The sequence below is a fragment of the Paralichthys olivaceus genome, chromosome 15 (assembly GCF_024713975.1).
Source record: "Paralichthys olivaceus isolate ysfri-2021 chromosome 15, ASM2471397v2, whole genome shotgun sequence".
Taxonomy (NCBI): Eukaryota; Metazoa; Chordata; class Actinopteri; order Pleuronectiformes; family Paralichthyidae; genus Paralichthys; species Paralichthys olivaceus.
Window position 1 is genome coordinate 17376252 of NC_091107.1, and position 23734 is coordinate 17399985.

Consider the following 23734-nt stretch of genomic DNA (forward strand, 5'->3'; position numbering starts at 1 on the left):
TTTCTCATATTTCATTCTCATGGCCTTTCTTTCGCAGTGCACAATGAGATTTACAGGGGACGGTATTAAATCGTCTAGGAGTGAGGCATGAAATAAGTTACTGTCCAACCTTCAGGTCACAGTTATTGCAGTGGTGATCTAGCTGACCATGACAATAGGATACTTTTTCATCTCTGTGACCACTAAAAGGTGCTTGAGAGGGTGAGTGTGTACAGTACGTGGGCTGCTGTTGGCAGTGAAGTCTACATTCGTGAGGCCAGAGACATGTTTCCTTTAGAATATGGCTGTAGGGACCAATTTACATCTTTCCTGATGCAACCCCAGTTTACAGAGTTCATCTCTCCCCACTGATAGTTGACAATAATCTTAAGCTGTTTTCAGACAACTCTGGTTCGATCTTTCTTTGGACTTTGCCTTTCACATAAGAAGAAGGTGACAGGACATTCTCCGGGTCATTGATTCTGGTATCAGCCCTTATCACCAAAAGCTCTCTTGACATCTTCATCCATGTCTCCTACATGTCTGACACTTCTTTTTCATCCTGGGATATTTTTATTCTTTTTGGCTTTTTCAGTTTTGTGTCTTTGCATTTCAAAAACATCATCAATGGGCCCACTCGCACACAATGAATCCTCTCAACAATTCTGATTTGGGCATGTTATGCTAGTTAGTTAGCTAATATACCCTTGTGGCACTATGCTCAAACAGATAAGAGAGGCAAGCGCTGATATTAAAAACAATGGAGTTCCTCTTTCAAACCCAGAACATATGCTTCTATAGAAGGTGACAACTGCAGATTAAAAACGTCTTCATGTGCTTTTTTTATAACCTAAGCCAGGGAGGATATGTTTTACCCCTCTCTGTTTGTTAATTTGAAAGGACGATGATACAGAACCGATTGAACAGATTAACACAGAACTTGGTGCATTGATGTGGACTGGGTCAGGGAAGAACACATTAAATGTTTAAATCTTTGTGTGAATCCAGGATTTCTTTTGTCACTTTTAATTGCGTCTTTTAATATCTTTCCTGGTTTCCCAGGGAATAATTCATGGATCTTAATGAAAAGAAAAAAATCAATCAATCAACCATACCTAGCTTAAGTCTGAATAAGTGAACATTTGATGAGATGCTTTCATATGTGTTGCTCCCTCTTGACTTCAGAGTCTGACAGAAAGAGTTATGTATAATAAACCTCATACATTTCAATCACCCCGAAATGATTTAACTTGTATTGGGCTCACTTCCAGCTCCACCACGTTGACCAGGGTCTAATCCAATCTGCTGCTCTGCATGGGAATTCTGCTGCTATTACAAACGGCTCACAAACACTTTGCAACAGCAGTTACAGTGTTGATCTGTAGTGATACTCATCAAAAACCGACCGACCACAGACCACACTCCCTTGGGCCTAGACAAGGAAAAAAGTGGCAGCAGTTATATGACAATAAAATGTAGTTTTCCATGATGAAGGGAAATTAAACCAAACTAAACGGCTGTAATAAGAAAGAAGCCGACCTCCTCCTCTGGATTTTCAATATTTTGTACCTCAAATGTTTTCAGTCTAACACCCTCCATGTTTTTTGGACACATTCTTCAGTTCAATTCTTTAATAAGCAAGTGTTTAAATTTGCACACAGACAAATATGAGAATATTTATACCAGTTTGCTTGGCGAGTAATTTAAAACTCCATCAAAGTCCTGTTTTTGTTAATCAGTGTTAGTGTGTACTCCAGGGAGTGACATCATTGTAAAGAGGCGTATGTCATTTTTCTTTCAGGAAAAGATGTTCGGAAACACTCATCTTGTGAGGTTTCCCAGAGTTAGTATTATTCCAAGGAGAAATGAGTTCTCATCTCAGACCCCTTTTCGTTTGTGTGAGTGAAATATAAAATGCATTAACATGCAAAAACTCACATTTGTGTCTGTAAGTCACAAACTCACTCTCTCGCCTGTCACACTGATGGAAACGGTCAAAATCGTTTCCTCTGACAGCATTTTTCTGACTCTTTAAGTCTTTTTGAGCTCATTATCTGTGACGGCTGTAAATCTTGGCTGTTTGACAGATCTTCTTCCTGCTCTTTTCTGCAGTAAATACGACTGGAGAGGCTACCAACTCATTTCCAGTCGTCATAGATTTTCACTATGGCAACAAAATATATTACATAAGACCTCAGAAACTCTTGCAGATTAAACTGGCCTAACCAAACATTTCTAGTGCCGTCTAAGTCTGAAGGAGAAGTGAAGTCCCAGGCTGTATGTAAACAAAAAGTCACTGAGGGCAGCGGCCTGTTGACTCCACTCTGCTCCATCTTTTAATCTTTGCTGGTTCCATGTTTGTGGCCTCAGGCGACTTTTGGCCGTGATTGATCCCAGTGTTGCTCATCAAACGAAAGCAACAAATATAGTTGGACACTGAATTATTGGGATGGAGGTTTATCTCAGTACCTATTCAAGTTTGTTTTCAGTTAAAGAAGTTATATTGAGTTAGAGAAATAGTTTGTCTCCTCAGGCATTGGTTGAAATGAAAAGTTTCAGTAATAACAAGATTATAAAACTTTTTATTGATCCCCTCTGAAGATGAATTTATAAAGCAAATTCCACACATATCTCAGGTTCACATAATGTTCTACGCAAAGTTATGGCACCATTACTTTCTATATTTTGACCAGAAAAAATATTCATGTAGCTGTGGCCATGGTTTTATTTATACAAATGATCAGGAAGTACGTGTCTTGAATAGACCCACTATAAAATACCAATTACACAATATCAACATTCTCCAAAACAGAATTAGCCAGGCCACAAAGATGTTATTTGTTTAAGCCGGTGAATTTGGGTGCCAGATAAAATATACATTCCACTGACATGTCTGAGACCAGTGTAAAATTCTGGCAGGCAGCACAGTCAAGGAAGCACAACTGGTTTCCCCTAAACAACTGTTGGACAATATTAAACCCAAGGGAAGAAGCTGAGTATGAAAAACAGATTTATGCATGGGTGAACACCACCTTGCCACAGCCATCTATTCTGTATCTTTTTCAGTGCCTTGGGATGTTTCTTTATCCTCTGTCTCCCTGTGCCTGTCATTACATTTGTCCTGTTCTCTGCTAAGTGCTGATACATTTACATTTTTAGTGCTGCTCAGTAATAAAAGAGGTGGCAAGAGTGGAGGCCTTCTACCTTTGCGAAAGCAAACATCAATGGACTCCGCTCACTGAGGAGTCACTCCACCTCCAAAATACTCCACCGGTCCATCCACCCACCCATAGCTTGGCGCTGCCCCACAGTGCAGGTCAACAGTGTTGCGGTTTGAGTCTCCTCAGTTGCACTTAGAGTTTTCGCCCTCATTTCAAGGTTCACCCACAGGAGTCTGCCTCACACAGGAGGCTCCACATTAGTATTTTTGTCCAGGCTGGATGTTCTGTGAGCACTGTCATCACTTTAAGAGTGTGGAAGAAACATTTTATAACCGTAAGTCATCAAATGAAGTCACAGGTTAATTCACACAGGCACAAAATGGGAAAAGAGGGATTGAGGTTGGTTTCTATCTTCTCAGTGGGCTTACATGCTTGTCTTTGGGTGAGTTCTAATTTTCTGATTACATATTATAAACACTCAAGAATTCATTTTGTGTTTTAGAAAACATTAACCTGTAGGTAGCCATCAGGATACTCTTCCCTTCTCATATTTTACTCTTTAGATGAACCAAATCCACTGTCTTCTTCGAAGCTGGGTTTCTTCATTCATGACAAACATGAGGGTGAAAATGAAAAAGACATTTTAGCAGAGACAAAAACACAAAAATCTAAATCACATAAGGAATAAAATAAATAAATAAAGAGAGCTGTGCAGGATTTGATTACTAAACAAACCACTGATGAAAATAGCAAAGCATTTTTCAAACACAGTCCAGTCGGTATCTAAGTAAATTATCTACACACTTGTGCTGCATCTAATCTGATGCAACACTACATTACTGATCTCAATTGAAAGATCTTAAGAGGTATAACCAAGGCTGACCAGCCCTGATAAGATCTTCAACTTGACAACGAATGAACAAGGTAATAACAAGCCTACTTTAAGACAAGTGGTTATTGGATCGTTTGAAATAGAACAATTCACAGCTTTACAAAGCCCTTTCCTTGGATAGCTGGTAGGGCACAACAATATAGTTGAGGCATTTGGAACAATGAGTTTATAAGACTACATACTGTGCATGATCAGTGAGCAGGAAATGATAACCAATGATGTCTGTTCTCCATAACTTCTTAATCCATTTAGAATCGACTGCTGTGGCTCCTGTGTGAGGAAGAAGACTACCTGCACCTTTGCTGAGTTTGACCTTTCCACAGTGGATACATTCGTTTTTAACATGTCACAGGGGCAGAGCTAAAAAGAAAACATACACAGGCCATTGTTGAGATGGTGAAGAAATGGTCAGCTGTGCATTTACACCTGGGCTGCTGGCTACTGCTTCCTGCGGCGAACTGTTCCCACATGATTTCAGTTCCAGTTCCTCATAATCTGTACTTTCAGAGCATTGAACAGCAGGTAATTTGGAATGGGTGACCAGAAGAAGGCACAGAGGGGTGCTTCAGAAGTGTCCATGCGAAGGGAAATTGTGCATCTATACAGTTTACCAATAACACTGTGAACAAGATCTGGTACAGTACATCATGTGTAACAGTAGTCTATATCTGGGATTCCTCCTTCTCTATAGCCACGGTTGGTGCCATGTCCTGCATTAGAGACATGGTTGGCACCTTTGTACAGGCCAGTGCCATTGGAGGGGAATATGGTATGAACGATGTAATCCTCTCTTAGGGGTTTAGGCTGCATTGGCTGGCAAGCCGCCATTGGTGTCATCTGGAATCCTGGGCCACGGATCTCCAAGATGGTATTGTCCTTCTTGGTGCCTGACTCAATGTAATCATCATAGGTTTTGCTTTTTCGAGAACTGCTGCGAGTATAGTGGTCACGGGAACACAACTTCCCAGTCCGATGTCCATACCAACAGAAGATGCAAAAAATAAGAGCCAAAGACACAATGGCAGAAGCTCCACCAATAATCCCTGCCAATGGCAATGTTGTCATTTGCTGTGAATCTTTATCCTCTTCCTCCTCTAATGGGCTTTGGTCTGATGTTTCAGCTTTTGCACACACCAGAGCTTCATCAGAGTCAGCATCTCCAGAAATTGCCCCTTTACTTTCTGAACTAGGAGGCAGGGGTACCATGCAGATGATGTAGCTCGAACGTGGTTGCAACGAGGTAAGCAGGTACTCTCTACGGTCCCCCCGGACTAACGTCTCGGTTATCGATCCCATGGCATTTCCAGTGCCCTGTCGCAGCCAGCTCAGCCTGAAAGAGGAGCTGGGCTGAGCCACGCTCCAGGTGACACGGACACTGTTGTGGGAGAGAGGCTTCACATTGAGGGCCAGGCTCTTCCCCACACCACTGCTGCTAAGAGTGTAGTCTAAACCAGAGTCAGGAAGCCCCAATCCAGGTCGTTTTGAGCGAAGGGTGAAGAGTGAGCCCTGTGGAGGGGTGTTAGTAGTAGAGCTATCTACTCCACCTCCACCCACTCTGTCTCTGGTCCCTGCTGTCCTAACCACTTCACATTCGTCCATCTCGCTGGCCAGGTCTATCAAAGCGATGTCTCGCACTCTGTCAGGTCCATGGCAGGTGAGACCTCTGACAGTGATGGTGTTACCACGGGCATGCAGCCAATCATACAACCATCGCAGGTTACAGCCACAGTGCCAAGGATTACCTCGCACCAACAGTTGACCCAAGCTGTCCAAGTCTTTGAACAGTCCCTTTGGCAGGGTGGTCAGGTTGTTTGCTGACAGGTCCAGCCTCTGTAGCCTGTGCATGCCATCTAAGGACCCACGTGGCATATGGGTGAGGGCATTTTCTTGTAGAGACAGGCGCTGAAGATGAGCACTGGGCAAGTTTACAGGTGGGGTCTGGAGGGAGTTTCGGACAAGGGATAACTCGGTCAAGTTAGAAAGACGAGAGAATGTGTCATCAGCTATACGCTGGTTTGCCAAAAGGTTTCCATCCAGGACAAGACATCTAAGTGAGCTGAGTCCTCGGAAGGCATGGGTTGGGATTGTGGAGATTCGGTTGTCATCCAAACGCAGTTCCTCCAGAGAAGCAGGCAGTCCTGAGGGGATACTAGACAGATGGTTGCGTGAAAGGAAAAGCAAGCGCAACCGTGGGTTGTCAGCAAAGGCCTGATCCTCAATACTGACTGTAGAAATAGAGTTGTCATCCAAGTGGAGCTTCTCTAACAAAGGCATCCGAGCTAGTGCACTCCGAGGAATAGTGCGGATGTTGTTGTCCTGCAAATGCAGTTCACGCACGGATGGTGGCAGATGTAGAGGGAATTCATCCAGTTCATTATCATAGAGGTAGACCACTCGGATAGCAAGTTGGTGCTCCAAGGAGGTGGGCAAACCTGGGTTGTTTATGTGGTTGTTCTGAAGGTAGAGGACAGACGCAGATGGTGGCAGTGAGGGAATTGAATTCAGGCCACGATCATTGCAGTAGATGAAGTCCTCATCGCACCTGCATACAGATGGGCATATATCTCTGTCTCCAATGTATCCTTGTATCGTAGCTGTAGTGAACTGAAGCATGCCGGCATGTAGTGTCAAGCAAAGAAACAGCAGGAAGAGCCGAGCACACAGTTTGGCCGTTCTTGCAGGTGCCATTATGGTAAACATAAGCACAGTCTCTCTTTCCAGGTGTATGGTTAATCCTCAAATCCTTGATGTCAGCAGGAATCCTGTGACCTCCACCCTGAGAGAGACAGAGAAATTACAGTGAGCACTGATGCATGGAGATGAATTAGTTAACAGTCACATCAAAGATAACGACACAACAAAGTTAATTTCAGTGGAATTTTTATGAGATGAGAAATATTTAACAGCTTCACATTGTACGTCATAATTGCATGTTTCAGTAATACTTGAATCTGTGAAAATGCTAAAATGATAATGTCTAAACAGAACCTACATAGACTTTATAGAATTTATAATGAGATCAACATGCCGATGTACGCATATGAGTGGCCCTTTGATGATTCCCATTACAGACAACATTCTGCCATCCACCCTAAGCCAGGAAGACAAAGATAAATGCACAGCCAGCAATATTTATGTTGAATAAGTCTCTGTAACCCAATATTAAAGACAGTTAGAAAAGTAATATTTAGTGTGTACGGTACTCTATGTTCAAAGCTGAGTAAATATTTAGTCTTAGGGTAAAACTGCTATGGAAATGACAAATTGAATATTACATTTAGAATTAAGCCTTGTGGTTATGAAGTCTTGAGAATACTCTCCACTTTTAAATTATTTAAGAGATCTTGAGAGGCCCCATAACTCCATTAGAAGTTGCCAGCAGATGGCTGCATTAGCCAGACAGAGCTGAAGATACTTTTCATTATCAAGAAGGAACAACATGTTTTATCTCAGAGCCATAGTGTGCAAGAGTTAAATTCAAAATTAGGCATCAGGATGAAGCCGGGCACGATGAAACATCATAAAAATGTCTCCACAAATCACATCTTTAGTTTCATTTAGTTACATCATTTTAATACAGTACAATACATTAGTGAAGGAAATATAATCTGCAGATGTAACAAAAATTAACAAACATTACAATTGTGTTGTGGGTATCTACATGAGCTGTGCTTGGAATTTGATTCCGTCATTGTGATATCTTGTTGTTACTGATGAAGTGAGAGATTCCATTACAGTAAGTACAGTATCGACTGCAGAGATTTGGAAACTGGCAAATTGCAACACTGTCAGTGACAACTTGAGCCCATCGCAGTCTTCAATAACCACGGCCATTAGTCAAACCGTTAAGGCCCACACAGCAGCAAACATAGTGGGGCTGTAGTATTGATTTCCTCACAAATCCAAAGTGATCTGCCATAGTCAGTCAGCTCTCATGCAGATTACAGGATTCCCAGGAGTGTAAGATAGACAGCATGATAATTAACCAAATGAATGACAACTCTGCTGGGAGTTGACTTTGTTGAATACATATTTGCAAACATTAATCTCTATGTAGTTATTTTTTTCTTTTTGTTTTTTACTGAACACAGAGAGTAAATTTCACTGACATTTAACTCCGACCTTTTTTGCTGTCTATGATTTGTCAAATGCAAATGTTAAAACTCCTCTTACAAATGGATGACTGTATTTATTCTCCACTGAGATGTGTTGTTAGCTTGTTAATAATCAACTCTTGTGTTACATTTGGCAAAGTAAACTTTTTATACTAGTTGGTCATAACCACTATAGATTCTTTCACTCACAACAATGTGTGCATATTATGGCTGCAAATTCTGTGAAGCCTTTAAATACAAATATTCTTATCAATATAAAACAGGGGGCATTGAAGGAGGTGACACATTTATGTTGTGCCATAAAACTATTCAAGACTAAAACGTTGAGTTCAGCTGTCTTCAGTTTAGAGTAGTGACACATTTGTTACACACTTCAAAGCTTTTTCTGTTTCCTCCAAACATTTCAATTCCACTTATGTTCACATATTTCTACATCTATAACCCTGACAGGGCAGATTATTAAAAGAAAACCTTCCAAAAAATCTATATCAATCATACTGACAATCTGTTCAACAGGATCCTGAGGTTCTTAGACTTCAAAATAAAAGCATCAATAAAAAATAAATCCATAATAATGTTGTTTGATTTTCGTCCGTCACCATCAGCTAAAACATCCTTCAACTCTGAAGTGACAGGAACATCTGTGAATTTTGTATCCAGCTACACAAACTATTCACATTCACTGTTAAGTAACTACGACCCACAATTCCCTTTTCTTGCCTTCTTTCAATTCACTCCTCTCCACACACTGGAGTGGAGCACTTTGGGTGGAGCCTGGAAAGTGAAATCACTTAATCACACAAAATTTAAGCAGATGATATTGTTACTTCAAGCGGTTTGATAATGATTAATTTTATGACTAAGAAAGCAATATACTTCATTCTGCTGTAAGCGTTTTGTGTGTGTGACGCGCTAAAGAATGGATGACTTTTGAATGCCAGGAGCTTCAGCAGTGAACACTTGAAAATCAGAGTATTTGGGTCAGCCCTTTAAAAACAAGAGAGCGATGTGGTATGAGATTGAAGTGGTGCAGAGAGCCAGAGGGATTAATACAGCATATTGAGCTATGATTTTCCGGATTAAGCAGGTGCTACCAAGAATGGCAGACAGACATTCAGGATTTTTTCTTTTTTTTGGCCTCATGGTTGTTTATTTTTCTTGCTCTGTTAAAGGATGGTATAAAGGCATTAGGAGCACATGGCTGCCCTTTGTGTTTGTGCATGCAACTGTTTCTGCTTCAGAAGTACTGTGTGTTTGTCAATCCATGCACGATCGAATTGCAAACATTAACCCATATGTGGACGAGCTGCAGTGTGGTTGCCGTCTACATTTCAGATTTCAGTAGAGGGGAGTAAAGCGGGGATGTGGGGTAATGTGTAAGCCAGACACCCAGCCGCCTCAGGCAAAGTACAGTACACACAACAACCCCCAATCTAATACTGGAACCCAAGACTGGATCGATTTACATTTAAAAAAAAAAACTGGGAGGGAGGGAGTGTGACAGAAAGCAGCTTTGAGCAAGACCTTTGAATCCCATCTCCCCCATTAAGACCCCTGCAGAGGGATAGAAGAGGGAAATCTGGAAAACCGGATTTTGGATGACCGTAGGAGCTGCTGATGTATCAGTAAATCCATTTTACTGATGGCAGGGAAAAGATAATATTGGCCCACAGCTTATCTTACATGCCATGTCCATGGATCATATTTTAGATTTACAGATTGGACATGTGGAAAGGATGCTGCAAAACATGATGGTTACTCAACAGCTCTAAGATGGAAAAAAAAAAAGATAGAAAAGCATGGCCTCTGTGTTTTGGACGGTCATAGAGGTTGTGAGAGCCACAAAGTGGTGGGTTTTTATTTGAGATCATGACTTTCTATGTACGATAATCTTCAAGCTAAAATGGACTTTAATCCCCAAAAAGCAACAAATAAGGCTCAAATGTACAAGACAGAAAAAATTTAATATAGAAACCGAAATATTTTATCAAATATATCAAATAAATAATAGTTTTCTAGAGCTTTGTCTTTACTTTGATGCAAAATAAACAACATCACAAGCAATATTCGAGTGTCTTGAATAAAACCATCTATATTCATCACCTGACATTTCAAACCAAATGAGCCTTTGCACTTGTGCCTCATAATAGATTATAATCTGTGATGTGCCAATGCTGTGAAGTGCTCCATCATCTTCTCTTCTTTGAAAACATGTGAACGTACCATATAGAGGCAGATTGAATAACATGTTAAAGGCTAAATAAGTAATGGATTTGCCCCCATACTAACTCAGAGGGGGGGGGGGGGGGGGGGGGGGGTTCCAGCAATTTCCTGGCATCAAAGAGTGATTGGATTTGTACTCAGCAGTTTCTCATCTCAGCTGCTGACACAAAGACCCTTGATATGTGACATACATAAAGATTAGTGTTTACAGATGTAAATTATGTTTTCCTAATAAAATCTTTATTAACACAGGAGTAAATTTAAATGTATTTGTATGTATAGGAAGGATATAAATTCTTCAATTACATGTATGAACAAAGCAAATTTGACTTTGAACTGTGAAGTTGGATGTGGACATTTTAATAAAAGAAGTAGAATTGTGTGTATTGAACTTTCAGAGACTCATGTTTATCAATCGCCATGTGAATATGACAGAAGCGATAACTCTGGAAGTGTTGTGCTCTGTAATAAAGTGATAGACAGAGTACAGCATGTAGGGAGTGTTGCATGATTCACAGTTGGATATTCATCTTCGGGGCTTTGTTTGCTGGTGGGTGTTCAGTTCACAGGGCTGCAGAGTGACTTGATATATAGCTCCACATGTTTTATCTTTACAGCGCCATAATGTGTTCTGTTGTGCCACCGGTCTCATTCCCTGTCGTCTCCACTGCAGCTGCTGTTACCGTTGAATTATTTTGGCTGTGTTTCTTGCTGGAGACGGCAAGATTACAGGTAAATCCTTCAGCATTAACAAAAAACGGGCCGCGGCTCCCTGCAGCAATATGCTCCTCTATTGTCTGCGAGGTAAGTAAAAATCTTACTTGATGCTCAGAGGGTTTTGGGAGAGCAATCTTACAAAATGTGCTCAAAATGCACTGCATTGACCCTGAGCTGTTCTGTAATCCAGCAGGTGTCTTTTTTATTATTTGTTTTCTGTACATGGATGACAGTAATGGACATTTATGATAAAAAATAAAGTTTACATTCACTGCAAGTTTTCAATTTGTGTTATTCGGTATGCATTTTACAACTTCATTTTGCTCCCACAATGAAATCAGAAATATTATGGCTGAGGATTATAAGGTGACCAGAACAGCTTTTTATCAGTTATTTTCTTCTCCCACAAAGATTCTGACTGCTAAAAAAACACTTTTCCATGCTTTTAATAAAGCAGTGAATTGAGCTGGTGAATAAGCTTTAGATGTGTCAGTCTGTGTTAGTGGACTAAATACACACTTTGATCAACAAATAACATGTTTCTTAAATCATTTGCACAATACTCTACTTTCTCTTCTCAAATGTTGGTGTCGCATTTATTGATTGTTGAGTTTATTCTCAAGAAGGGTCTAACTTCCCAGTTTTGAGAAAGCGTGCGTAATCATTTTAAGTGGGATTTATAAAGGCAAATTTATTTTCTGCCTTTAAGTCATGGAGTCAAGCTGTGGTTGTCACGCTTCAGCTAGGACTCTGATTGGATTTTTGTATTTGCGAGAAAAGGAGAGAGGGGAGGTTGGTTAGCTTAATTGGTTAAATTTGAATTCAAGCCTGACAAGTTGCAATATCGATGCAGGGCTGCGGGAGACCCAGGCAGCTGAGTCACGAGACAACACTGTGCTCTCAGGGAGAAAATTAACGTCCATATCAAAGATACAACAGAGGCAAAAATGAAAAGATAACATCAGTGGGAGTATACCTTAAGCAGTCAGGTTATTCAGGGCAGCCATGTTGGAGGTCTGACTACTAAAACAGACAGGTTTTCTTTATAATATATAATGTGTATCATTATATAAATACCAGCATCAGAAGCTAACATTTATGTGGACACTGAGATTACTGGTAGTAAAAACAACAGTAAATAAATTAAAGAAAGGCTCAGTAGTAACACACATGCAGCAAAGTCATTTCCACCAATACACTGAGACCACTGGATTCTGTGAATTGAAGGAAAATACATTCAGCAGTCTAAAGATAAGGTTAACAGAAGTGTAACTCCAGTCATAGAAACACTGTCTGAATGTACTGTCACTGAAAACACACCTATCTTGCATTGTGGTGCTGATACATACAAGCAGAAGATAACAAGTAACTCTATTATTTCTGTTTGGTCACTTTCAATCAGAAGTTGGCGCCATGGTTCCATCCTGTTGTTCCCAGTGTGTTACTCACCCCCCTGTCTGCAACTTTGATCTTCATATTGTCATCTGCACCCTTCATGTCACAACATACACATTATGTCTCGCCAATGTCAAAACACGTCTCTGTGCACACAGCCCTAAACTGTGCTTCACATTTGCTCTTGAAGTTCCTCCACTCATGTACGTGACTTATGGGGATGACAAGGAGACATTTTCTTTTTGTTGTTTTAAAATCCTCTGCAGAGTAGGTTATGTTTTCAGCAGCCTCTGTTTCTTTGTTTTGTTAGCAAGATTATGCGAAAACTACTTGACGGATTACCATACAACTTGGTGGTAGGATGTGGTATGGGTCAGGAAAGAACCCTTTCAGTTTTGACTTGGATCTGAATCAAGGGGTAGATTTTTTTCCCACTTTCTTTAACATTGCACGATTCATATTGATTTCTCAATAATTCAGGGACCTTGATGAAATAATTCAGATGTTCAGGTCGTTTGTATCAATGAGTGTGTGCAGTTTCTTGCAGATCCAAATAAAAAATCTGGATCTTGTGAATTTCAATGTGGTTTCATAGGGGTGTAGGATCTCTTCCACTGCTGTATGTAGCTAAGAAACATAAAGTGGCCTTAGCTTTCAGGCTTGTTGTCATTTAAGGGGCCTTGGCGGAGGAATTTGTCTCTGTTTTACTTCCTGCATATTTACCCTTTTCATTCAACAGATTTTCTCCATATATCATTATCTTTATGCATCATTTATCTATTTACTTATCCTAATTATATTAATAAAAAAATACTAACTGGTGAAAGCAGTCAGGCAGAAACATTAGCATATTTGTTAACATGGTTCTGATAGAATAGATAAATTAAATTGTGTGCACTACTTTTATTTTGTCTCTGGTTTGTGTTGAAAACAAATTGTTTTTCCTTTGACTGACTGAAACAGTGAATCATCCAATAATCATCCACTTAAAATCTACTTTTGTCTGATAAAATCTTGCCCAAGAAAAATTACAGCAACAATACAACTTAAAAAAATGAATTTCAAAGCCATTAAGTGAATGTGAGGACATGTCTGTTTGTGCATTTTTAAAGGTTTGAGTGTCCGCATGCTGGTTTATGTGAATAATGAAGTACACATCATCTTGTGTTGTTGCACTTTTATCTTTCACCATTAGAGAAATGGCAGTGGGTGAAGAGACACAGGTCGCCCCCTCTCCAGTGTTCACGTGATTCGACTCTTCTGTGTGTGTGTGTGTGTGTGTGTGTGTGTGTGTGTGTGTGTTTAAAATATCAGCTGTAGGAGTGTTTGGACCGAAAGCAAACGTTGCTTCGTATCCCGATATGCCTCACACTGTTGTTCACATACTGTTCACTCTCTTATGACTATAAGGTTTTACTTTACCCCCTGAAACGCTGTCAGACTGGTGAACATACTGTATTTGTTCTGATTAAGAGGATAAATCAGTGAAATTATATACTTCAGAATATCATTTCCAAATGTTATCTCTCAGACTCTCAAAATCATGTCTAACATTTTGGGAATATGACACATGATTAGTTCAAATAAAATCCTGCCCTTGTGAATTAATAAGCATTGGCTTAGCAAATGAAAAGACAAAATTATGCTATTATGGTGTCACGAGATACAGTCCACCTCAAAGCATTGACCGATTGCAGCGAGTTAGTATATTTCGTTAATGGGCGCCTGCTTTTTTACGGCAACCTTTACTGATTGCTTTCTTTGGACTCCTGCCCAAAAGGAGAAAATGAGGGGATAATCGAGCTTTATTGCTCACCATTTAACCATTGATAAGTGTTAGTTTGTTTAATGGCTTCATTTATCTCTTATTTAATTACTGCCACCATTTAAGACAGAGGTACGGTCAAGGTGGTCCTCTCCCCTGCTTTATATTTGTTATAGCTTTAAGGTCTTTTAACTGATGAGGGTGGAGCTTTTTTCATAAAATGCTAAAAGAATGAAAGGAAATTGCATTTGGAGCATTTTCAGCAATTTAATTGCACTGAGTCTCTTGTAGACAAATGTTTTAATTGATTTAGATTCACATTAAATGGAATTAAAAGTTCACCCCTCAGATTTGTCACAATCACCTTGCACTCAATTTCCTACTCACATCCGGTTTCCTTACATGAAACATTGTATTTTTTAGGAAAATATGAATATAAATAAACTTTTAAATTCTGCTTCAAGTTGTACAAACTGAGCAGGGAAACATGTCCTTTCCAGTTACCATCTTTGTTTGGATTAGAAGACGAGAAACAGCTCAGAAAATGAATTAAAATCCCTTGTTCCATCCAGTTGGATAAAAATACCCTTTGCGGATTGTTTTAAGACCAGATACATCTTCAGAAAAACTCATTTGTTGTTAATAAATGTCCTGGGTTTGTTTAATGTCAGCAGATTTAAAGACTTTTTTTTTGAGAGAAATGGCTGCTGATACTTATATGTAATCCATTTTTTTTAAGGAGACATCACATCGGAATATTTTTTATTACCATACTGTAGTTTGATCACACTACATTTATTTATGTACTTAATAATCTATTTCTACATTTCTGATTGTGTCTTTGTCTTATTCCTACCATTAGCATTTCAGAAGTTAAAAAATGAAAAACTGCTGAAAAAAATATGAAATGTATATGTGAATATTTGAGTTGCTGAAACTGAAAGTTAAAAAAAGACTAAACGTAGACTGAATCAAGAATAAGACCTGATTAAACTCACTTTTTGAAGTGGGGCTGACAGGGTAGGAGGTCCTGCAGCACCATTTGCACTATTCTTCCTCAGCACGCTTCCTTCAGCGTCTGCAAACTGTAGCTTCTTCGGCTGTTGTGGACTCGCAATCCGTAAAACTGAGGAGGAGGCTGACGTGTTCTCACTCTCTTCACAAACAAACTCCTTCTTCTGTTTTTATGTTAAGCGTCAATGTTGATTAGTTGTCACCTCCGGCTTCAGATTTACTCTCTGTGGAGGAAAAGAAAAATGATAAGAAATCACAGTGGAACGTCAATGTCAATCAGATGCAAAGATTTGACCATTTCCGATGATGAAAGTGTAATGGTATTACAAATGATTTAATAATGTGTGACTCTCGTGTGCGTAGTTACTGTTTGCCATGTGCAGCATTTCATTTTCATTTCTTTTCCACATCTCCTCTAGGTTAAAGGATTAAGTGATTTATTCTTCATTTACCAAACTTTCATTACATTTATTCAAAATGAATTGCAATGACTGTGACTCAGTTTAATCTAAAACACTAAAAATAAACTGAACCTTCTCTCATAGTGGCTTTAAAGCCAGTTATACAAATATAAACTCTGCAAACTTTACAAACCAATTTCTTTCCCCTTGATTTTCCATCACATTTAACACAGCATTTCTTTCCACTGAGTCGGAGATTGAGTCACCCTTATCAGTCGCCATGTTAATAAATCAGTGTACATTCACAGAAAGTGTTCAAAGCAAGTTATCAGTGTCAGATAAATTTGTTTTGACGTAAAGATTTTCCACCAAAGCAACTTTACACTGTGTCTTTGCTGCTAACACAACAAAATTCCTGCCCGACTCCTTCCTCCTCAACCTCCTGCCCTCACAGGATTTTGTCACATACTTGGAGAAGAAAATGATAAATGATGTCTGAGGTTCTCCACCACCCACCATCTCTCTTGTTTTCCCCCTGATGAGGTTCTGTAACTCTGCCAGCAGCCCCCTCCACTCAGATCTTTCCTTCACCTCCATGCTGATCAGGTATCTGCCTCACCGCTATAGCATCGACTGCTCTGTGACCCGAGACAGAGCGCCATCTTCCTTTGAGTCGGTTCAACTTACTCCTCCTCGTCATGAAACTGAACCTCATCTGATCAGACATCTCAGACTACAGAGCAGTATTGCTCCTTTTAACATTTCTTTTGTGCCACCTCAAATATTCTTTTGAGTGTACCACCTCAAATATGTCCAAAAAAAAATCAATATTTTTGCAGCTTTTTTCATTGCTCGCATATTCAAGATTGATGAGTTGTAACATATCCCACATAAACTGTATAATTACATCAGATAAGATAAGATAAGTCCCACAACTGGGAAATGTGCAGTGTTACAGCAAATTGGGCAGTCAAGAGTAGACTGTATAAACATGCAATACTACTTAAAGATATTATATGTATTGTAGGCTACTGAGGTTTTTGAAGTCTAAACTTGTGGAGCCCTTCTCACACAAAACTGATACAATTGCACCTCCACCCTCCCACTGCTGAATTGGCTCCAGGATGTTGAATTATCAGTTTCTGTTTGCAATGTACTTATAGATGACAGGCAACTATCTCAAGATTACTTTAATGCACAAGATAATGTAGAAACATGTCTTTTCGATTTCTAAGCTGATTTATGGATTTTTATTTGTGATGGACATTAAAGGTGATCACATTGTCAGGAAATCACTGAATTAGAAACTAGTGCATGTTTGCTTGGTCTGTGGAGAGGCTGGTTGCAGATTTCTTCCTGAAACTGTAAAAGTGGCGTCCAGTAGTTGAGCTGCAACAAGTAAAGACCGGCTGCAGGACTCAGTCCATAGAACCCTGAAACCACTGCTGCACAAAGAGCTGTTCACTTGTTTAAGTTCAGTGAAGCTTGATGTAGTAGCAGAACCTGAACTGGAGAATCAGTTGTTGTTGTGAACGCTCCACCCTATGCAGCTAATGAGCCCCAGCCACTGCTGCTACAGAACACTGGTCACCTATTATTATATTGAATGTACCTCGTGTCCAAATCCCACCAAATCAATGCTGCACTTCCTCGGCCTCTTGACAATACACATGCAAGTCACGGCTGATAAGATGAACAGTTCTTGAGATATGCTTTCCACATACAAACAGATATTTTTATAAATTAGTAGATCAATTAAAATTATGTCTGTGTATTCTGATCTGACTTGTGTGACTTACGTGTTATGAAGAAACTAAATGTTTGAAGAATTAAAGTTTTATTCATGTTACGCAGAAAACTGCAATTAATAATGCCATTATGGCTCGCAGTGTGTTTCTCATTTGCCATACGTCCCTCGCCCTGGAAATTACATCAGAGATTGACGAAGCCATGAGTAAACCTCATGTGACGTAATTGAAAAGAGATCACATTAAACATTCTTGAATTGGATTATGGTTTTCTCTGCGTTTGAATATTGTTTCAAACATATTAGATATATAACATATCATAACATAATAATAACACAAGTCAACAACATATTTAACATAGGTCTAGTTCTTCTTCCACATTTTAATGAAGAATTGCCACATATTGTTTATTGAAGTGTGAATGAACATGAACATTTCGATGTAGCCAAATAAATCTTACCATTAAAGTAGAACTGAAACAAATGCAGTGCACCTTGCCAGTAATCTCATTCCAGTATAACATCAGTTATACATTTGGGCAGAACTGAAGATTAAACAATCTTCCATGCCAGGTGTCAGTGCAGCGTACCGAGTCAAATCAAACACACTCGGGGACAATGAGAGAACCTGGTTAGCATGTTGACTTGTATTTCAAATGAAAAAGAACAACTTCACAGCTGTTTTACTCAGTGGCAGCTAGAAACAATTGTATGATCATGAAAACAGCAGGAGCAAAGATTGGGATCCGAGTTATACATTTCCACTTTACTGCTTTCCCTACAGTGCATGTTTGTTTGTTGCAATTAGAAGCTCTTATTCTAGAAAAAAAAAGAAATGTCAGATTGGTGTCTTCTGACATCAATACAGTGATCATAAGACCAGTTGCAAAAGTTTCTGTCTGTGAAGTCCAATGTCGTCTATCCAGCCAGTGGTTGGTGGTTTTAGAAAACATGGTGTGAGGAACCTTCCAACTGGGCCAAATCCTCCTCTTTCTCAACACTAAACCTCTTGGCTCTGTCACCACATCCCATAAGTCTTCCTTTCATTGGTATGACACTAAACTGACCTCTTGACTCCCAGCTCTGACACACAGGTTAGGTTGCATATCTCCAATTTTCGAGCTCAAATCTCCTGTTGGATTCCTGCCAAACAACCCCCCCCCCCGATTAACCTTGACAAGACTGAGCTGCTGTTCTCCTCTCAGAAATCCTGCCCTTAACAAGACATGTCAATCACAGCTACAGAGGCGCAGTCGCATTCCTGCCCAGACCTGCAGCGTTTTCGTTTTCGTTTGATATCACTCAACCGACCCTTACAGCTGCTATTGCAGATTTGCTCCATGTGCAAAACTCTGCTGACTCAGACCCAGTTGTTTGTGTAAACAGTCTTTGTCTCCCATCTGGAACGCTGCATCACCGATCTGGCCAAGCGATCTGAAAATATGTGCAACAAGACAATATTTGGGCTTGTTCTCCAGATGTGCCATCTTGATGTATACTGGATTTATTCTTTTAAAATCAACCATTTTCTTTGCTTTTGTCATATTACCCAGCCAGTTGATAATTTTTTACCCTCTAGCTCATATGATAATATGGAAATGGTTGAACAATTTAGGAAAATGCTCCAATCCTTTTTCGTGCCAAGACTTAGACGAGAGGATCAATAACAATCTTATATCTGTAGGGATATGACACTGCAGCTGGTTTCATAAGCTGAGCATTAAGACTGCAAGCAGGGAAACAGCTATATAAGTGCAGTTATGCATTTAGCAACAGGAAGAAAAATGTTGAGTGAACCAGGTATGAGATGTAGAGTGTCTTTGTACTCTGAGGTAGAATTATTGCAACCTCCCCAAACATATTAATTCACCACGATGTAAGCACCAGCTGACACCCAGTGAAGGTTTAATGGAAAGTGATCAAAATACCTATTATTAATATCTCTGAATTTATTTTAATCACACATCACTTTTCAGATCATAATTTCTATGAAATGTGAAGCATAAAACTTAAAAAATTCAACCTGGAAGTTTCTCATTAACTAATCATGAAATATTAATTAAGAGTATTCTGCCATTTTCATACATGAACTCTGGAGAATGTCCCCACAATGGAACAGACTTTCTCCGGAGCAGCTGGAGATTCTCCAGGAGTTTGCAGGAGGCAGAATGTATTAATTAATTCTGCCGCGGAAATCACATGTTTTTGTTTACAGCTCGTCAACACTGGGGTCGGCCCTCATCACCAAAAGCTCTAGAATCTCGTAGTTTTTCAGATTTGACATCTTCATCTTCTACTTTTATCCTGAGATATTTGTGGGGTGTTAGAAATGTCATCAACGCGTCCACTCGCTCGCAGTGAATCCTCCTGATAGTCTCCTGCTGTGTTCTCACATGGGCTCACTCACATATTATCCGCAGTTTGTATGAGGGGACTATCAGGAAAAACTCAAAAGGCTCGTATATTTGCATTCTCACATCGAGCCCCTCCGGATAATTTCAGGAGATTATCTGGAAATCAGTAAATGCCTGAAAGCAGCTTTAGTGATCAAATATCAGGGGTCCATGTTAACCTCCAGGCTTTGTTACGTATGTCTGTTGCTTAAGTGCATCCTAACTTACCTTAAGTTAAAACATTCAAATTTCTCCCCAGAGTGTGTGTATGTGTTTCAAATGGTTTATGCCTCACCGTGATTTAATGTTGAAGACAGCAAAAGGTGCAGAACCTGAATTGATCTGTCACACACACACACACACACACACACACAGATACCCTGCGATGTGATCAGAATTTCAACGCAGCTGCACATAGTGTCTATTCAGTGACAGGGCGGTGGCGGGGAGCAGCGCAGAGTGGGACGACGAAGATGACAGATAATTGAGACAGAACCCACCAGTGAGATGATTTCACATGAGCAGTTCGCTCAGACCTTTTCTTTATCAGTGTCTTGAAGTTATTCTCGCTCTTTCCCATTCACTGCTCAGCTATTTCACTTTTTCCTTTGAGGCCCATCTCAATGACAACTGAAAGAGCATTCTCTCTCCCCTCGTTAACTGAGGAGTGCATCAGTCCTAATAAGAAAGCTTTTACACGGTTAATTAAGAGACACTGTAATGCAGTATGTAATGCTCAATTTACTCTATCTCATTCTCCCCCTCGTCCTCTTTAATTTCATTCTGAATCAATCTGTCCGACTCTCTTTCTCCCCCCTGTCATGTGGACTTTTCTACATCAAAGCCTGCTTCTGTGCTTGTGACTGTCCAATTTGCTCAGACCGGCTCCATTTTTAGTCTTTTCAATAGTTTCCTTTTTCTCTGAACTCTCTGATCGGTCATTTCTTTTAATTCTCTGCCTTGATGTTGCTAATTCGGGGCAGAGCAGAGGGGAGAGAAGGAAGAGGACAGGAATGAGCTGGTTGGAAGAGATATTGAGAGGACAAAATACTGGAAATATGGAGCGGCATTAACCAGAGCACAAACACTGGCAAGGGGCTGAGACTAATGTAAACACAGAGGTAATATAAAGTGGATTGGAAGAGAAACTGGGAAAACAGATCAGGATAGTGTTGAAGAAAAAAAAAAAAACAGAAGAAGAAGAAAAGGTGGGGGCGCCAGGAGAAGGAAATAAACGGAGCAGACACTCCAAAGAGGGAGGGAGCTGAGCTTGGTGTTTTAAAGGTCCACAGGTTTGAACATTAATTAAAAGTTATCCACTGATGAATTGCCCTGTGATGAATTGTTTCCCTTACCATAAAAACTGTGTATCCCGGAGGGATTGAGGCAGGCCACTAAATCTGTCATCCGTGTTTTTCATGCTCTCTGCCTCTGACAGTAATGAGCCGGGCCAGTATGATTGGCTGTTCAGCGGCTGATTAAAAGTAGTTTCTTCTAATTCAAGGATTTACTTTGACATTTCCTACACTGGAAAGTGGATGGCTTCATAACGGTAATGAAAGTAATCATTATTTCCTTTGTAATTCATCTTGCGGTTGTTGTTTTAATTAAGAAGTGAATCGTTTCATATTTAAAATGACTTTTTTAAATGGAAAAAAATCCCCATTACAAGTGCTGCAGAAGATATCTTTACATAATAATAAAATGGTTTCGAATAACAATGAGAATCAAGTGTGGCGTGAACCTGCGGTGTCATCACCTGGATACGCAGCTCCTTTTGTGCAGCTTTATAGTGAAATTCAACCACTCTCACAGCAGGTAGATGGGTTTTTCTCAGCTCTATACGACAGACAGGCAGATGCAGTTAACTTACTGGCAGAGACACAGAGTGGTAGGAACCAGCTATAGCTACGTACCTCCCAAAGGTAGTGACCAAAAACTGAGCTCAAAGTCTCACATATGCCAGGTTGTCATGATAAATGATAGTGTTGCTTCATGTGTAAGCAAGCAATAGGTTCACTGTATTGACTTAAAGGTTTGACATTGAGTCACGGTTGTATTCACAGCTTGCTCCGGCTGCGGTTATTGCTGCTCCAGGTGAAACAACATTTTGTCATCCTGTTTTCATCTTGACAACATCTAGATTTGGTTTCATCTTAGATTTTGTTGAGAAGCCAAAATAAACAGTTGTGTAGGTTCTATAGACTGGCAACTGATGTTGGTTGTGTCTTGTTAGTTTCCAGTTCTGCAACATTTGAAATGTTCAAACTAAGCTCTCTCTCTTTGTAGAGGAACCACAACCGGTATTTTAGTGAATAGCTGTTGTAATTGCTGCTGTTTTTATGGATAAAACCATTATACCCATGAGCATGGCTATTATTATCTTCATTATAACAGCCAGTGTGACAACGCTTCCACTTTGTGCAATGGTTCCTGGGTCCTCTCTCTCTCTTATCTCCATCACTCTTTTTCCTCTCTCCCCCATTTCTCTCCTTTCAACCCAACCAGTCGAGGCAGATGGCCGATCACCCGGGGTCTGGTTCTGCTACAGGTCTTCTTCCTGTCAATAGGGAGTTTTTCTTCCCCCACTGTCACCAAGTGTTTGCTCATTGTGGAAACTGTTGGGGTTTGTTTGTTTACAATGATACATTTTTAAAGAATCTGGCACACATGAAACATTGGCTTTTGTTGCATGAATAAAAGACTTTCAGTGAGTAATTTTCAATCAAAATTGCAGCAGATAATTCTTCTCTCAGCTAATTGATTACTCAACCGTTCTTTTCAGAATTCTTTCATGTCTTCGCACGAGGAGACAGATCTCCTGTGATGGTTTTTTTTTCTCAGCAGACTTTGAATACAACATGAATTTAAATCAAAGTCACAGAATAAATAAACTAAGCAGTAATCATATTGCAATCAGAGCTCCCTGTTGTAAAAGGCCTTTTCATGCAAACACATGATTTCCCAACACCTCGCCATTCTTCAGTGCAGACCAACCTCACCATCTGAGGGATATTCACAAATGCACAAAGCAAGACAATCATGCATATTGCAAATGTGCGTTCACAAGCCGCATGGATGCCATTATGTGACGCAAAGTGCGAGACAAATTGCAGAGTTGCAGGCCGAAATGGTTCACGGCCTTGGCTGAGTCTGACAAATTCTACCCGCTGAGCTCCACTAATCACTGCAGCCTGTCACAGGCACGGCCCTCTTCCCCCAGAGAGCCAGCGATCACGCTCCTGCTCTCAGGGTAGCCACTGGCTGACCCCACATAACACACACTTACAGACACACCCATGCAGCCGCCTCCACACACTCAAATACACACCCTTTATGCATGCAGATTGTCAAAGGAATCACAATTAAAATACACTTTCATCTGCTTCTCTCCCTGGAAACAGAACAAAAAATATCTGAATCTGTGTTTTATGTGAGTTGTGTGAAGACGTAAACTGCATACTACAGCACAAAAATCTCCATATATAACATTCTTAATTGTTATTCTAGTTCACCCCCATCTCCCACATACACATAAACACACTTGGTGCACTCGTTTGTAAGCTGTATCGGTGTAATTGGTGCAATGACTGGAAATAAACAGGCAATTTAAGTGCTGGACACCTCACTGCTCTCTCCCTTTCTCCTCTCTCCACCACTCTGTCTCCCACCTCCATGATTTTTCTCCCCTCACACACACTCAAACATTCATCGTGAACTATCTCACAATCAAACAAGGTGGAATAAGGGACAAGGTCAGCGTGCTGACGGAGAGGAAATTAGGCAGAATAAGAACAGAGGGGGACAGAGGGCACGCAGAAAACACAGGCTGTTCTCACAGATGACTCATGTCTGGATCGGCCTGTTTAATGACGAATTTACAGCTCCGTGAAAGAGAGCGACAGACCATGGTATCGCCCACCACACTACAT

General features: G+C 40.2%; 1 protein-coding gene across 2 annotated transcripts in view; it reads right to left on the reverse strand.

Annotated features, from left to right (window-relative positions):
- Nucleotides 1–1207: 1207 nt before the first annotated feature.
- The window catches only part of flrt1a (fibronectin leucine rich transmembrane protein 1a), a 39612-nt gene continuing 17085 nt past the window's right edge, over nucleotides 1208–23734 (reverse strand). For both annotated transcript variants that reach the window (XM_020085583.2, XM_069510107.1), the window contains exons 2-3: nucleotides 15246–15485; nucleotides 1208–6808 (exon numbers count right to left, since the gene is read on the reverse strand). In XM_020085583.2, the coding sequence (XP_019941142.1) occupies nucleotides 4678–6732 (2055 nt within the window). In that variant the 5' untranslated portion in view covers nucleotides 6733–6808; nucleotides 15246–15485 and the 3' untranslated portion in view covers nucleotides 1208–4677. The remainder of the gene's footprint in view (nucleotides 6809–15245; nucleotides 15486–23734) is intronic.